The sequence below is a fragment of the Borostomias antarcticus genome (assembly GCF_949987555.1).
Source record: "Borostomias antarcticus genome assembly, chromosome: 2".
NCBI lineage: Eukaryota > Metazoa > Chordata > Actinopteri > Stomiiformes > Stomiidae > Borostomias > Borostomias antarcticus.
In genome coordinates, this window is record NC_140235.1 from 39,005,530 (window position 1) to 39,023,029 (window position 17,500).

At 50.3% G+C, this 17,500-nt stretch overlaps 1 protein-coding gene across 1 annotated transcript in view; it reads left to right on the plus strand.

Moving 5' to 3' along the window:
- Positions 1–17,500, plus strand: part of ap3b1a (adaptor related protein complex 3 subunit beta 1a) — a 60,648-nt gene that overhangs the window by 10,481 nt on the left and 32,667 nt on the right. Inside the window, exons 6-16 of the mRNA XM_084455249.1 lie at positions 390–456; positions 9,338–9,520; positions 10,759–10,917; positions 12,772–12,869; positions 13,481–13,535; positions 13,625–13,696; positions 13,783–13,845; positions 14,185–14,317; positions 14,449–14,558; positions 14,660–14,836; positions 16,504–16,690. Coding sequence (XP_084311375.1) covers positions 390–456; positions 9,338–9,520; positions 10,759–10,917; positions 12,772–12,869; positions 13,481–13,535; positions 13,625–13,696; positions 13,783–13,845; positions 14,185–14,317; positions 14,449–14,558; positions 14,660–14,836; positions 16,504–16,690 — 1,304 coding nt within the window. The remainder of the gene's footprint in view (positions 1–389; positions 457–9,337; positions 9,521–10,758; positions 10,918–12,771; positions 12,870–13,480; positions 13,536–13,624; positions 13,697–13,782; positions 13,846–14,184; positions 14,318–14,448; positions 14,559–14,659; positions 14,837–16,503; positions 16,691–17,500) is intronic.

Here is a 17,500-nt window from a genome sequence, read left to right on the forward strand (position 1 = left end):
CATAATATTTCATTATATTTATAAAGCACTCATCTCAAAGTGATAAACAGCTACTGTATGATGTTGCCTCCTTCACAAATGCACTAGCTAATGTTAACATTAAACGTTAAACTAATCTAATCTAATTAAGCTAACGTGTTTTTGAACATGAAGTTAAAAACCCAGACAGCTGTTTAGTGTTTTGTGTGTCACGTCTAAATCGTTCCTCCCTGTGTGTCACGCCTAAATGGTTCCTCCCTGTGTGTCACGTCTGAACCGTTCCTCCCTGTGTGTCACGTCTAAATCGTTCCTCCCTGTGTGTCACGTCTAAATCGTTCCTCCCTGTGTGTCACGTCTGAACCGTTCCTCCCTGTGTGTCACGTCTGAACCATTCCCCCCTGCCCCCCCAGCCTGGACCCAGAGCAGAAGGAGCACCTGATCGAAGTCATAGAGAAGCTGCTAAAGGACAAAAGCACGGTGAGTAGAACCGGCCATCGCAGGTCATGTGACCTCCTGCTATGAAGGAGTAAGGAAGTCAGTTTTATTTATATAGGACCTTTGGTCACACTTTACAATAAGGGTCACAAAAACATTAGTTAACTGGGTTAGTACTAATGCTTATTTAGGGTTAGGTTAGGTTACTAATGTTAATTAATACCTTAGTTAAGGTTAGGGTTAGGGTTAGGTGAGTTAACCTTAGTTAACATAAATAACATTAGTAAATGGTTAATAGAGACATTAGTTAACTGTTACTTAATGCTTAATAATGCATTAACGGGGGTCAGTTGGTAGAGCGGGTCGTTCAATGATCGAAGGGTCAGCGGTTCGAATCCCAGCTCCGACTGTCCACATGTCGAAGTGTCCTTGAGCAAGACACCTAACCCCAAATTGCTCCCAATGAGCAGGTTAGCACCTTGCATGGCAGCTACCGCCATTGGTCTGTGAGTGTGTGTGTGAATGGGTGAATGAGAGGCCATTGTAAAGCGCTTTGAGTGCCGCTAAGGTGGAAAAGCGCTATATAAGTGCAGTCCATTTACCATAATGCTTATTAATGTACCCTTATTGTAAAGTGTTACCGGACCTTTCACAGACAGGGGTCACAAAGTGCTTCCCAAATCAGCAATAAATCAAAATGGCAGAAAGCACAAAAACACAAAAAAGAAGGACAAAAAAAACATTAAAAACACCGTGTGAACAGATGTGTCCTTAGCTGACAGAGGCCACAGAATGTAGGTCCAACGGAAGGACGTTCCACAGCCCAGGAGACACCACCTCGAAGGCTCGGTCACCTTCAGTCTTTATTCTTGAGCGGGGGGGGGGGGGCAACCAACCTGAAACCAACTCACCAAGTCCTATTCTGCCCGTGAACTCGATTCCTTTTATTCTCCGTCATGTTTTATTCTCAGTCATGTTCCCCCTGTCTAGAGTGTAAAAAAAAAAAACACCAGTTCCGGCCCGGAGCCCACTAGGTGCTGTGCAAGTAGACTGTCCACCACCGGGGGGCGCCCTAGTCAAACAGTTTCCCTCTCTCCCTCCATCTCTCCCCCTCTCCCTGTGTCCCTCCCCTCTTCCGCCCACCAATGCCACGGTTTGTTAACATCCGTTTAAACCCACACATCTTCAGATGCTCCTAGTTAAGTGTCCATTTAGAAGGCATTTTCTCTGATGCTTGTGTCAGCTTTATTTCTCGAAAGGCCGCCTCCGAAGGTCCGGCAAACGAGCCCGCTGATACTCCGTCCTCGCCGCGTTTAAGACGCGTCGCTCAGATACGGTGAAGCGCCGCCGTTAGAATAAGTCCGCCGCCGACGCCGACGCGACCCCAGAAGGTCACAGACGGGCTAATACTTAAAACGGGTGCTGAATGCCTTTTCTGTTTGCGTGCCGGAGTTGTGCGCCGAATGCGTGTGTAGCGTTCGGCGTTCGGCGCGTACGGTGTTGTGTGATTATGCATTCGTTGCGTAGACCCGCTCATTATACAAACGAAGCCAAACGGTTAAGGCTAAAGGGTGGAGGGAGACCCAGTGCCAGATGCATAGCATATTTAGCCACGGCCGCTAACGAAGACAGATGACTTTGCCCTATTGAGGCACACTCTTGGAGGCTAGGGGACATAGAGAGAGAGAGAGACAGAGAGAGAGACAGAGAGAGAGAGGGGGCCTGGTCAGATGGAGCCACAGACAGGAGGAGGTAGTGATAAATGAGGAAGACTCGCAAGATATAGGATTGTTAATGATTTTCCGAGTGCTGTTTTTCTGTTATTATCATAAGGCCTTCGGAGAGAGAGGATCTACTGCAGGCGTGCCCTTGGCGTTTGAAGCTCTCTCACTTCGTAGTCAAAAGAACCATAGATACGAGGTGGTTATCGGGCGTCTTGGGAACCCAAAAGAACCATAGATACGAGGTGGTTATGGGGCGTCTTGGGAACCCAAAAGAACCATTGATACGAGGTGGTTATGGGGCGTCTTGGGAACCCAAAAGAACCATAGATACGAGGTGGTTATGGGGCGTCTTGGGAACCCAAAAGAAGCATAGATACGAGGTGGTTATCGGGCGTCTTGGGAACCCAAAAGAAGCATGGATACGAGGTGGTTATGGGGCGTCTTGGGAACCTCCTCGTATGATTTCACAGATGCGATGTGACGTTCACGATGTTCGCCACCTTCGTCTCAGCAGTGTCCTATAGGTCTCCACACGCACAGTGACATGTTGGAACTAAGGGAGTGACTGGGGCCTTTTCGGCTACAGCAGGACTGTTATACATCCGGCACTGGCCTTTGTTTAGACGTGGTAGGGTTAGCCCACGCCCTAACGTTAACCTGCTAGCTGATGTTATGTGACCACGTCTGCTCCCAACCCGGGGGGCTGGATTCGGTGAGGTGTGCCCGATGAGGTAACAGTCGGCGTGGCGAGATTGCGAGCTGAGGTTGCACGCCACCCTGTCGGTCCCACGGCCAGCTCTCCGCCTCAGACGCGGTTCACCTGCGGAGAAGTGGCCCCTCCGGTTAAACGGCTGTGACATGCGGAGGGGCCCCGGAGAAGTGGCCCCTCTGGTTAAACGGCTGTGACACGCGGAAGGGCCCCGGAGAAGTGGCCCCTCTGGTTAAACGGCTGTGACATGCGGAGGGGCCCCGGAGAAGTGGCCCCTCTGGTTAAACGGCTGTGACATGCGGAGGGGCCCCGGAGAAGTGGCCCCTCCGGTTAAACGGCTGTGACACGCGGAGGGGCCCCGGAGAAGTGGCCCCTCCGGTTAAACATCTGTGACATGCGGAAGGGCCCCGGAGAAGTGGCCCCTCTGGTTAAACGGCTGTGACATGCGGGAGGGGCCCCCGAATGACGGCCGGATGCTCTAAAGGGAGGCGGGCGGGTTCCTGAACAGAGAGAGAGAGAGAGAGACAGAGAGAGAGAGACGGCACAGGAGTTTGTGCAGCTGTTTTACCGTGATGTATCTATTATCCCGCCATTACAAGATAAATGATCGATCCCTCCCGTCACCCCTCCCAACTCCTCCCGCAAAATTGAAATGAGAACGAGGAGGAGGGAGGAGGAGGAGGAGGGAGGAGGCGTGGTGTTGGTGGTATGATTAGGGGCTAGGTGGGACGCCCATTAATTTAAGAGAAGAGAGGAGGGAACAGGAGGAGGAGAGGAGGACAGGAGTGAAGGGAGTGTAGGCCGACCCCGCGCCGGGCCATCAATCAACGAGGCGCGCGTCGTCTCTGGCGTGATGACCCAGCACTCTCCGCCTCCCCGCCGCCCTAATTAGAATTCATGACAAAATAGATGCAAGGAAACGGTTTGGACCCTTCATAATTTTATAGGAAATTTATTGTTATTAGAGGAACCATTTGCTTAGTGTGATTTTTCCATTACCGGCTTGTCACGCAGGGGGGGATAATATGGTGTTGGACGAGGGGTGCGGGGGGGGGGGGGTGAACTCCATAGATTGGGGTGTCAGTTTTGTTGATGGCGCATGTAGTTTACCTTGGAGCCGTGTCTAATGGAGGAAGTTGGGAGAGAATGCACAAGGAGAGAGAGGGAGACGGGACAAACACTAGCGGGCACGAGCGACTTGGAACATCTGCCCGCTGAGGTTGTTCTCTACGAGTGTGTGTCATTCCCTCGTTCACACACACACACACACACACGCCCCCGCACATGCAGACACTCGTGCACGTAAACGAACAGACACCTGAGGAACTCGAACGGAAATAAACGCTACACGCACATACAGTAGATGTATAAAGTCTATACTGTTGATTTTCTAGACCACTTTGTGCATAATGATTAAAACCCCACTCCCAGTTTCAGTGGCAGCTTTGCAATTATAAACCACAAGCACAAGTTAGACTCTGGGTAGATGAGGTTCTTATTACCCGGGGGTCTCTTAATTGCTTGCTCAACTGAGGGCTTAAACTACATTGTGTTTTTTAGTTAGTTTCCTTGTTTTCTTGTGAAATTTATTGTTATTAGAGGAACCATTTGCTTAGTGTGATTTTTCCATTACCGGCTTGTCACGCAGGGGGGGATAATATGGTGTTGGACGAGGGGTGCGGGGGGGGGGGGTGAACTCCATAGATTGGGGTGTCAGTTTTGTTGATGGCGCATGTAGTTTACCTTGGAGCCGTGTCTAATGGAGGAAGTTGGGAGAGAATGCACAAGGAGAGAGAGGGAGACGGGACAAACACTAGCGGGCACGAGCGACTTGGAACATCTGCCCGCTGAGGTTGTTCTCTACGAGTGTGTGTCATTCCCTCGTTCACACACACACACACACACACGCCCCCGCACATGCAGACACTCGTGCACGTAAACGAACAGACACCTGAGGAACTCGAACGGAAATAAACGCTACACGCACATACAGTAGATGTATAAAGTCTATACTGTTGATTTTCTAGACCACTTTGTGCATAATGATTAAAACCCCACTCCCAGTTTCAGTGGCAGCTTTGCAATTATAAACCACAAGCACAAGTTAGACTCTGGGTAGATGAGGTTCTTATTACCCGGGGGTCTCTTAATTGCTTGCTCAACTGAGGGCTTAAACTACATTGTGTTTTTTAGTTAGTTTCCTTGTTTTCTTGTGATTGACCCACACCGTTTAGATGTTGACTCTAAAACTAGTTTTTGCTTGAGAACGTTGGTTCCCCAAGTCTTTCCTTCCCAAAACACAGTAAACAAATACGCCAGCGAGCAGCTGAAAACATTGAACGTGGAAATGGAAGCAATCCTCGTGTTTTTTTTAGCTGAAGCTCTTTTGATTAGCTTTTGGTTCCTAGCCCTTATGGATCAGAGATCCTATAGACAACATCCCAACGCGCGCACGCACACACACACTCGCACACTCTCACACACACACACACACACACACATAGACATAGACACACACGCGCACTCTCTCTCTCTCACACACACACGCACACAATCAATGCAGCCTCACGGAGGGGCTGATGGGTAAACGCGCAGGGTTTCCACAGGGGCCGCCAGGGGCCCGTCTGTATTAATGGAAGAGACCAGATTCCTCTCCCCTCCTCTTCTCCCCTCATCCCCCCTCGCCTCCCCACGTTAATGCTGTTTGCATATTAATACACCGTCATGTCACTCACTCAGTCAGTCAGTCAGTCAGTCAGCCAGCCAGCCAGCCAGTCAGTCAGTCAGTCAGTCAGTCAGTCAGTCAGCCAGCCAGCCAGCCAGCCAGCAGTAGGGATGCAACATGGAACAGCCAAATGGATTTTTTTTCCTCCCAATAAAATGTTGTTGATTGCCCCCCTCCCACCCCCCCACCCCCCAACCCTCTCCTTCACTCTGCCTCTCTCGTCTCATGAATAGAACATGAAATTAGAAAAATGTCAATGTGGAAATATAAGGGAAATATTTTTATTATAATTATTTATGTCTGTCTGTCAACAGTGGGTGTATGAAATATGTTTTTTTTTGTTTTTTTAAACAAAATCCTGCAATTTTCCATCTAATTGTTCCTATGCTGTAAAGCTCTTGTTTGCCATATAGGATGTAGATTGTAATGATGGCTTGTAGTGAAAAAGCAGTGTGGTTTAGTAGGGAGGGATGTACCGGTCTATTCAGCTTGTTGACTGCCTTCAGCCTGCTGGCTAATAAGATAACATTCTCCGATGGCAGTGGCCGATGTTTCAAAAGGCTTTTTTAATTTTTTAATTTTTATTTATTTTTATTTTTATTTTTCACAAATATATTCTGTCATGTGAAAGAAGGTTATATTAAAGGTTGTTTCATAAATTTGATTTTATTTGTTCTCATTCAAAGATGGTGTGATGAAGAGCTGAAAAACTTTAAAACAGTTCAGTTATTTTTTTTTTATAATGAAGGTTTCTTTGTTTTCCTGACACACAAAAAAAACAAAACAACGGCTATCGGCCAAATTGTTATTTTCGAGGCTCAGGAGGTAGAGCGAGTCGTCCACTGATCGTAGGATCGGTGGCTCGAATCCCGGCTCCTCCTGTCCACATGTTGAAGTGTCCTTGGTCAAGACACTGAACCCCAAAATGCTCCCAATGAGCAGGCTAGCCTTGCATGGCAGCTGCCGCCATTGGTGTGTGAATGTGTGTGAATGGGTGAATGAGAGGCCATTGTAAAGCGCTTTGGATAAAAGCGCTATATGAGTGCAGTCCATTTACCATAAACATTCATCCCTATCGGTTAGTGAAAACCAGGGTTGGGTATGTTAGTATCAGACCAGGGGAGGGTGTGTTAGTATCAGACCAGGGGAGGGTATGTTAGTATCAGACCAGGTATGTTAGTATCAGACCAGGGGAGGGTATGTTAGTATCAGACCAGGTATGTTAGTATCAGACCAGGGGAGGGTGTGTTAGTATCAGACCAGGTATGTTAGTATCAGACCAGGGGAGGGTATGTTAGTATCAGACCAGGGTTGGGTATGTTAGTATCAGACCAGGGGAGGGTGTGTTAGTATCAGACCAGGGTTGGGTATGTTAGTATCAGACCAGGGGAGGGTATGTTAGTATCAGACCAGGGGAGGGTGTGTTAGTATCAGACCAGGGTTGGGTATGTTAGTATCAGACCAGGGGAGGGTGTGTTAGTATCAGACCAGGGGAGGGTATGTTAGTATCAGACCAGGTATGTTAGTATCAGACCAGGGGAGGGTATCAGACCAGGGGAGGGTATGTTAGTATCAGACCAGGGGAGGGTATGTTAGTATCAGACCAGGGGAGGGTGTGTTAGTATCAGACCAGGGGAGGGTATCAGACCAGGGGAGGGTGTGTTAGTATCAGACCAGGGGAGGGTATCAGACCAGGGGAGGGTGTGTTAGTATCAGACCAGGGGAGGGTGTGTTAGTATCAGACCAGGGGAGGGTGTGTTAGTATCAGACCAGGGGAGGGTGTGTTAGTATCAGACCAGGGGAGGGTATGTTAGTATCAGACCAGGTATGTTAGTATCAGACCAGGGGAGGGTATGTTAGTATCAGACCAGGTATGTTAGTATCAGACCAGGGGAGGGTGTGTTAGTATCAGACCAGGTATGTTAGTATCAGACCAGGGGAGGGTATGTTAGTATCAGACCAGGGTTGGGTATGTTAGTATCAGACCAGGGGAGGGTGTGTTAGTATCAGACCAGGGTTGGGTATGTTAGTATCAGACCAGGGGAGGGTATGTTAGTATCAGACCAGGGGAGGGTGTGTTAGTATCAGACCAGGGTTGGGTATGTTAGTATCAGACCAGGGGAGGGTGTGTTAGTATCAGACCAGGGGAGGGTATGTTAGTATCAGACCAGGTATGTTAGTATCAGACCAGGGGAGGGTATCAGACCAGGGGAGGGTATGTTAGTATCAGACCAGGGGAGGGTATGTTAGTATCAGACCAGGGGAGGGTGTGTTAGTATCAGACCAGGGGAGGGTATCAGACCAGGGGAGGGTGTGTTAGTATCAGACCAGGGGAGGGTGTGTTAGTATCAGACCAGGGGAGGGTATGTTAGTATCAGACCAGGGGAGGGTATGTTAGTATCAGACCAGGGGAGGGTGTGTTAGTATCAGACCAGGGGAGGGTGTGTTAGTATCAGACCAGGGGAGGGTGTGTTAGTATCAGACCAGGGGAGGGTGTGTTAGTATCAGACCAGGGGAGGGTGTGTTAGTATCAGACCAGGGGAGGGTGTGTTAGTATCAGACCAGGGGAGGGTGTGTTAGTATCAGACCAGGGGAGGGTATGTTAGTATCAGACCAGGGGAGGGTATGTTAGTATCAGACCAGGGGAGGGTGTGTTAGTATCAGACCAGGGGAGGGTGTGTTAGTATCAGACCAGGGTTGGGTATGTTAGTATCAGACCAGGTTTGGGTATGTTAGTATCAGACCAGGGGAGGGTGTGTTAGTATCAGACCAGGGGAGGGTATGTTAGTATCAGACCAGGGTTGGATATGTTAGTATCAGACCAGGGGAGGGTATGTTAGTATCAGACCAGGGGAGGGTGTGTTAGTATCAGACCAGGGGAGGGTATGTTAGTATCAGACCAGGGGAGGGTATGTTAGTATCAGACCAGGGGAGGGTATGTTAGTATCAGACCAGGTTTGGGTATGTTATATCAGACAAGGGGAGGGTATGTTAGTATCAGACCAGGGGAGGGTGTGTTAGTATCAGACCAGGGGAGGGTATGTTAGTATCAGACCAGGTTTGGGTATGTTATATCAGACAAGGGGAGGGTATGTTAGTATCAGACCAGGGGAGGGTGTGTTAGTATCAGACCAGGGGAGGGTATGTTAGTATCAGACCAGGGGAGGGTGTGTTAGTATCAGACCAGGTTTGGGTATGTTATATCAGACAAGGGGAGGGTTATATCAGACAAGGGGAGGGTATGTTGTTATCTTTGTTTGTTTTGTTCTCCATTTCCTTCAAAGTACTGTTTGGGTCGGCTGAGTTGAAGGAAAGATGTAATCTTATAATCTTGGTGGTCCCAACTTGATTATTTATGAAAATATGGAAGAAAACAGATATCAAGCCAAATGGGCCAGTGTGAAAAATTTAGAGAAGACGAGAAAGGTACTGTAGGCTAAACAAGGCATTCAACTCTGTCTCCCTCTCTCTCTCTCTCTCTCTCTCTCTCTCTCTCCCTCTCTCTCTCTCCATCTCTCTCTCCCCCTCTCTCTCTCTCCATCTCTCTCTCCCTCTCTCTCTCTCTCCCTCTCTCTCTCTGTCTCTCTCTCTCTCTCTCCCTCTCTCCCCCCCCCTCTCTCTCTCTCTCTCTCTCTCTCTCTGTCTCCCTTTCTCTCTCCCTCTCTCTCTCTCTGTCTCCCTCTCTCCCTCTCCCTCTCTCTCTCTCTCTCTCTCGTTCCTCTCCTACTCCTGTCCTCCGTCCTCCCCTCCTCTCCTGTCCTGCAGCTGGTGGCGGGCAGCGTGGTGATGGCGTTCGAGGAGGTGTGTCCCGACCGCATCGACCTGATCCACAAGAACTACCGCAAGTTGTGCAACCTCCTGGTGGACGTGGAGGAGTGGGGCCAGGTGGTCATCCTGTCCATGCTGACCCGCTACGCTCGCACGCAGTTCACCAGCCCCTGGAGAGAGGTGAGGGAGAGGGGGATGGAGAGGGAGAGGAGGGATGGAGAGAGGTGAGGGAGAGAGGGATGGAGAGAGGTATGGGAGAGGGGGATGGAGAGAGGTGAGGGAGAGGGGGAGGGAGAGGGGGATGGAGAGAGGGGAGGGAGAGAGGGATGGAGAGGGGATGGAAAGGGGGATGGAGAGAGGAGAGGGGGAGGGAGAGGGGGATGGAGAGAAGGGAGGGAGAGAGGGATGGAGAGGGGATGGAAAGGGGGATGGAGAGAGGTGAGGGGGAGGGAGAGGGGGAGGGAGAGAGGTGAGGGAGAGAGGGAGGGAGAGGGATGGAGAGAGGTGAGGGAGAGGGGGATGGAGAGAGGTGAGGGAGAGGGGGATGGAGAGAGGGATGGAGAGAGGGATGGAGAGAGGTGATGGAGAGAGGGATGGAGAGAGGTGATGGAGAGAGGCATGGAGAGAGGGATGGAGAGAGGGGGATGGAGAGGGATGGAGAGAGGTGAGGGGGGAGGGAGAGGGGGATGGAGAGAGGTGAGGGAGAGAGGGATGGAGAGAGGGATGGAGAGAGGTGAGGGAGAGGGGGAAGGAGAGAGGGATGGAGAGGTGAGGGAGAGGGATGGAAAGGGATGGAGAGAGGGGATCGAGAGGGGGATGGAGAGAGGTGAGGGAGAGAGGGATGGAGAGAGGGATGTAGAGGTGAGGGAGAGAGGGATGGAGAGAGAACGTAGATAAAGGGAGGGTTTGATGAACGATGTGTCGGGCGCGTATGGGTCCCTACTGGTTTGACCTTAACCCAAGCACCCCTGTCACAGCTGGGCTCAGCTACTGGTCTCTCTGACTTCTCACACTAAAGCTATCGGTAGGTATGAGAGACATCAGTACTGGTCTCTCTCTGTTCTCTCTAAAGCTATCGGTAGGTGTGAGAGACATCGGTACTGGTCTCTCTGTTCTCTCTAAAGCTATCGGTAGGTATGAGAGACATCGGTACTGGTCTCTCTCTGACTTCTCTCTAAAGCCATCGGTAAGTATGAGAGACATCGGCACTGAAACAGTGGAGCGTAATCACCTCAGTGCGTCAACCATCACCTGTTCTGTCCAAGTACGAAGTGTCCATTAGGACAAATTAGGACATAATGTACAGGACAGTGCATTGTGTTGCCTCTGTGTATGAAATGCGCTATATACTGTAAATACAGTTTGATTTGACAGTACAGTGTTGTGTGTGTGTGCGTGTGTCTGTGTGATCGTTCCAGGGTGCTTCGTTCGATGAGAACAGTGAGAGGGCGTTCTACGACTCTGAGGAGGAGCGTAGGGGTCAGGGGTCGGGGGAGGAGCGGCCCTACGTGATGGACCCCGACCACCGACTGCTGCTCCGCAACACCAAGTCCCTCCTGCAGAGCAGGAACACCGCCGTGAGTGGCACACACGCACACACACATGTACAGACACACACACACACACGTGTACACACACACACACCCACACACACACACACAGTACTTATACTGTATGTATGTGTCACTCCCTTTCTCTCCTCTCTCCCACACACAGAACAGAGAGCAGAAATACAAATCCATTATCTTCCAACTCGGTTGATGAAAACTTTGTATGTGTGTGTTTGTGTGTGTGTTCATAGCCTTGGTTTCTGAGACTGCGGTGAGAAGTGTGTGTGCGTGCGTGCGTGCGTGTGAGGGATACCAGCAGCCTTGATGAAGGCGTTTGAAGCGTGGGGCTCTGCTCTCACTTCTCACTGCTGTCTCCGAAAGCAAGGCTATGAACACACACACACGCACACACAGACACACACACACACACATACACACACACACACACACACACACACACACACTTCTCACCGCAGTCTCAGAAACCAAGGCTATGAACACACACACACACACATACACACACACACACACATACACACACACACACACACTTCTCACCGCAGTCTCAGAAACCAAGGCTATGCCACGACTGATGTTGATGCTGCCCTGCGAACGCACACACACACACCTCTATTTAAACACTCAAAAGGCATCCACACACATGTTCACACACACTTACACTACCCCCACACACACATGCCACTCACTCACACACACCACCCACAGTGCACAGGGGCACCTGCTAGACATAACCGATTGAGCGGGAGTAGGTCTCCATCACCCAGGAGACTCAAGGCCTGCGTGCCCGGGGAGGCAGCAGGGAGGACAAATCGCCCCAAATGGAAATGTTGATTAAAATGTGACACGTCGTGTCTTTACCAAAGAAAACACGGCGACGGCGTCCATCTTCATACAGGCGTGCGCCCGCGAGCCCCAGCGTTGAGGCTCCGCTCCCGGGCCGTACGTCTCCCCCGCCCCCCCCTCGCCTTCACACACGCACACCTGATCGTTTGGGCGCCGGCTCCCTGGGGAGCGACCTTCAAAGACGCTGGCGCTCTGTCCTTCAGCCTGTGGAGGTTGATTCCACACTTGTTATTGTACACTGGGCCTAGTTGATAACAGGTTGATTCCAGACTTGTTATTGTACACTGGGCCTAGTTGATAAGAGGTTGATTCCAGACTTGTTATTGTACACTGGGCCTAGTTGATAAGAGGTTGATTCCAGACTTGTTATTGAACACTGGGCCTAGTTGATAACAGGTTGATTCCACACTTGTTATTGTACATTGGGCCTAGTTGATAACAGGTTGATTCCACACTTGTTATTGTACACTGGGCCTAGTTGATAACAGGTTGATTCCAGACTTGTTATTGAACACTGGGCCTAGTTGATAACAGGTTGATTCCACACTTGTTATTGTACATTGGGCCTAGTTGATAACAGGTTGATTCCACACTTGTTATTGTACACTGGGCGTAGTTGATAACAGGTTGATTCCAGACTTGTTATTGTATATTGGGCCTAGTTGATAAGAGGTTGATTCCAGACTTGTTATTGAACATTGGGCCTAGTTGACAAGTGGTTGATTCCAGATGTGTTATTAACACATATATATATAACTCTGTTAATTCATTTCCTTTCAAACCTTTATTTATACTTGTGAAGCACTGAGGTTTCCCTCATTTACAGTGATGACGAGTTTACACAGAGACACAAATAAACAAAACAAATGCTATGTCAAATAATAATAATTAAAAACACAGTTACAGGTTGAAGTACAGAGGTTGTAGCTGTGGTTGTATTCCAGCGGGCCTAGTTGACCTGTGTGTGACCCCTCCCAGGTGGTGGGGCCTAGTTGACCTGTGTGTGACCCCTCCCAGGTGGTGATGTCCGTAGCCCAGCTCTACTGGCACCTGGCCCCCAAACATGAAGTCGGCATCGTCACCAAGTCACTGGTGCGACTACTGAGAAGCCACAGGTACTAGGGCTGGGTATCGATTCGAATTTCAAGAATCGATTCGATTCCGATTTACAAGGTTCTGAATCGATTATCTCGATTCGATTCAATATCGATTCGGTTAGTGTTACTAAAACCTGTTTTTTTTTGCTGTAACCTTAATTACATGACTGCCAAGTTATGCAACATATCAATACTAGGGCTGGGTATCGATACTGATTTCCAAAAATGAATGAATGAATGAATCATTGAATGAATGAATGAACTATTCATTCCTTCATTTATTCATTCATTCATTAAATAAAAGATTGATTTTGTGAATCATGAATCGATTCTGAATCATTTGATTGTGAGTGTGTAGACGGAGTATACTGTAAATTAAGCTTTATTCTGCTTGTGAGTCTGCTTATGACTGTGTAGACTGAGTATAAATTAAGCTTTATTCTGCTTGTGAGTGTGCTTGTGAGTGTGCTTGTGAGTGTGCTTGTGAGTGTGTAGACTGAGTATAAATTAATCTTTATTCTGCTTGTGAGTGTGCTTGTGAGTGTGTAGACTGAGTATAAATTAATCTTTATTCTGCTTGTGAGTGTGCTTGTGAGTGTGTAGACTGAGACTGAGTCTCTTGCCCACAGAGAGGTGCAGTTCATTGTGCTTCAGAACATCGCCACCATGTCCATTCAGAGAAAGGTCAGACCCTCCCCTAAATTCTCCTCTCAGTGAATGAATTTCGTTATTTTGTTCATCGTTGATGCATTCATTTATTTTGATTCCACCAGGGCATGTTTGAACCTTACATGAAGAGCTTCTACGTGAGATCCACAGATGCCACCCACATCAAAACACTAAAGGTAACGTGCAATCATCTGACCACCTCTAATATCGCAGCAAACTGTCACGGAGGAGTTTAGCAATCCGAGCGTCCTTGTGTGTTCAGCTGGAGATCCTGACCAACCTGGCCAACGAAGCCAACATCTCCACCATCCTCAGAGAATTCCAGGTACATGTACATCCTCTCTTCTCCTCTCCTCTCCTCTCCTCTCCTCTCCTCTCCTCTCCTCTCTCCTCTCCTCTCCTCTCCTCTCCTCTCCTCTCCTCTCCTCTCCTCTCCTCTCCTCTCCTCTCCTCTCCTCTCCTCTCCTCTCCTCTCCTCTCCTCTCCTCTCCTACCTCCCTCCCCTCCTCCCTCCCTCCTCCCTTCCTCTCCTCTCCTCTGCCTTAATATCCATCTCCCCGTTCTCCACCAGTGTATCGCCCCCCCCCCCCCCCTCCAATTCATAATTTTTTACCTCAGAATTAAATTCCCCCTCCTCCTCTGACATGGTCTCTCCCGCCTGCAGACCTATGTGAAGAGCCAGGACAAGGCGTTTGCGGCCGCTACCATCCAGGCCATCGGCAGGTGTGCCACCAACATCTCGGAGGTGACGGACACCTGCCTGAACGGCCTGGTCCTGCTGCTCTCCAACAGAGACGGTAAAAACACGCACTCCCCGATCGGTCGAGCCAAAGAACTTTAAACGGCTTCACGAAACCGCTTCCAGAAGCATCCCGAGGGCATAACGGATAGGCGGAGCTGACTTTTCGGAGCGTTTTTCCCCCCGCAGAAACGGTGGTGGCGGAGAGCGTGGTGGTGATCAAGAAGCTGCTGCAGACCCAGCCCACCCAGCACAGTGACATCATCAGGCACATGGCCACGCTCTTCGACAACATCACCGTAGGTCGCCGCGTCGACTTCTGTATAGACTTAACCCGACCGTGGTTCTTCTTAAAGCCGACCGATCCATCTCACCCCCCCCCGTCCCCCCCGTCCTCTAGGTGCCGATGGCGCGGGCCAGCATCCTGTGGCTGATCGGGGAGTACTGCGAGAGGGTCCCCAAGATCGCGCCCGACGTGCTGCGCAAGATGGCCAAGAGCTTCACCGCCGAGGAGGACATCGTCAAGCTGCAGACGGTCAACCTGGCCGCCAAGCTCTACCTGACCAACTCCAAACAGGTACGGCGGCAGCAGCTCACGCCCTGGCGCTGTCATGCCAACGACGTGTCCAACCCGGTTGCATTCCTGACATTCCGGAGTAGTGTTTAGTATTTGATAATCGCCATCCATTACTGGGTTAGCTGTGGAAATGCATGTGAAGTTCACGTTCGGACACAGTTTGGCATGACAGCACCACAACATCAGTAGTGTAGTAGACCTGAGGTGCAGGGGCTTAGATGGCGCAGCATGGTGGGGTGGGTGGAGGGGGGCATGAAGCTCCTGTCTGGAGCCATGTCTGGAGCCATGTCTGGGGCCTCTCTGGAGCCATGTCTGGGGCCTCTCTGGAGCCATGTCTGGGGCCTCTCTGGAGCCATGTCTGGGGCCTCTCTGGAGCCATGTCTGAAGCCTCTCTGGAGCCATGTCTGGGGCCTCTCTGGAGCCATGTCTGGGGCCTCTCTGGAGCCATGTCTGGGGCCTCTCTGGAGCCATGTCTGAGGCCTCTCTGGAGCCATGTCTGAGGCCTCTCTGGAGCCATGTCTGGAGCCTCCAGGTCCCGGCTGGTAGGAAGTGTAGGAGGAGGAGGAGGAGGGGGGGGTAGGAGGAGGAGGAGGTGCAGAGAACACGCCTGCTAAATAGGTTTTATGATCCCAGACACCAACTCCTCTCATCAGCATATCATCACACTCCTCTCCCCAGTGATGGAGGGAGAGAGACGAGTAAGAGAGAGAGAGAGAGAGGTCGTAACGTTGTCCTCGCCGGGTACTAACTCTTGTTTTTACACCTCCTTAAACATTAGTCTAAGTGTTCCCCATCTCCGTCCGAGGCCATAGAGGGAGAGTAAGAGGGGGAGCAGTCTGCTGGAGAGACCGAGGGAGAGGGGGAGAGATGTGTGTCACTTATCTCTTAATGCGCGTCTCTCTCTCCCTCACTCCTGTTCTGCTTCTCCCTATCCTCCCCCATCTAATGTTCTCTCCATCAGGGTGTGCACCATCGACCTGAACGGATTCCTAGTATGTTTTAACTACGATGGCAATAAGCTGATCTGAATCTGAATCCTGTTCTCCTTCTCCCTATCCTGTTTCCTTGGACTCCTCCTTCTTTTGTCTCTTTCTCTCTCCATCTGTCTTTCCTCCATATCTCCCTCCCTTTCTCCTTCCATCTCTGTCTCTCCCTCATCTCTCCCTCCATCTGTCTCTCACTCCATCTCTCCCTCCGTCTCGTCATCTTCCTCCATCTCTCCATCCCTCCCTCCGTCCCTCCTGCATCTCTCCTCCATCTCTCTCCATCTCTCCCTCCCTCACTCCCTCCATCCCTCCCTCCATCTCTTGGTCGCTCTCCATCTCTCCTTCCTTCCGTCTCTCCCTCCGTCTCTCCCTCCATCTCTCTCTCCATCTCTCCTCCATCTCCATCTCTGCCTCCATCTCTCTCCATCTCTCCTCTGTCTCCATCTCTCCCTCCATCTCTCCCTCCATCTCTCTCCATCCCTCCTCCGTCTCCATCTCTCCATCCATCTCTCTCTCCATTTCTCCTCCGTCTCCATCTCTCCCTCCATCTCTCTCTCCATCTCTCCCTCCATCTCTCCCTCCATCTCTCTCTCCATCTCTCCTCCATCTCCATCTCCCTCCATCTCTCTCTCCATCTCTCCTTCCTTCCATCTCTCTCTCCATCTCCCCCCCCCCCCCCAGACCAAGCTGCTGACGCAGTACATCCTGAACCTGGGGAAGTACGACCAGAGCTATGACATCAGAGACCGCACGCGCTTCATCAGGCAGCTCATCGTGCCCAACGAGAAGAGCGGCGCGCTCAGCAAGTACGCCCGCCGCATCCTGCTGGCTCCCAAGCCCGCCCCGGTTCTGGAGTCCGCCTACAAAGGTACCCAGCGTTACCCCGACGCTACCCTAACGTTACCCCGACGTTACCCTAACGTTACCCTAACTAGGGTTGCAAATTTCAAGGAATTTCATTAATCGATAACTGTTAACAAACGATAGTCAATTAATTGATAAGAACGTCCCAAGCTGGATTGCACTTGTGTCAATGCTCACTTCATTTTTTTCATCTTCCGCTGTGTCGTTGAAATTTCCCGGCATCCCAATTAGCCTTCACAACAGTCAGACCTTAAATCATGGTTACATTTCACGCAACTGCCATTGAAAAAAGTTTTGTTCCATTAACAAGCAATTAATCAAGTAACCGAATCTAACTCAAGTTAATTCTTATCGGCAATTAATCGATTGTCGATTAACTATTAACATCCCTAACCCTAACGTTACCCCCTTCCATGTACACACGGATAGACGGTCAACGCGAAACACCGCTGCCCAGCCTGGTCACACTGAGGTTGTGCATAGAAACAACAAAGATGTTGGGTCCGTCTAGTAAAACGGAGAGATATTATCCCGGCCGGCTCGCCACGTTCTCCCCGTAGCGTGTGTGAATACGTCGACGCGGTCCAGTAGTGTGTGAATGTGTTGAGTGTGTTCCAGACAGACGGGGTGGTTTTGTGGTCCAGTAGTGTGTGAATGTGTTGAGTGTGTTCCAGACAGACGGGGTGGTTTTGTGGTCCAGTAGTGTGTGAATGTGTTGAGTGTGTTCCAGACAGACGGGGTGGTTTTGTGGTCCAGTAGTGTGTGAATGTGTTGAGTGTGTTCCAGACAGACGGTGTGGTTTTATTTTAACGTG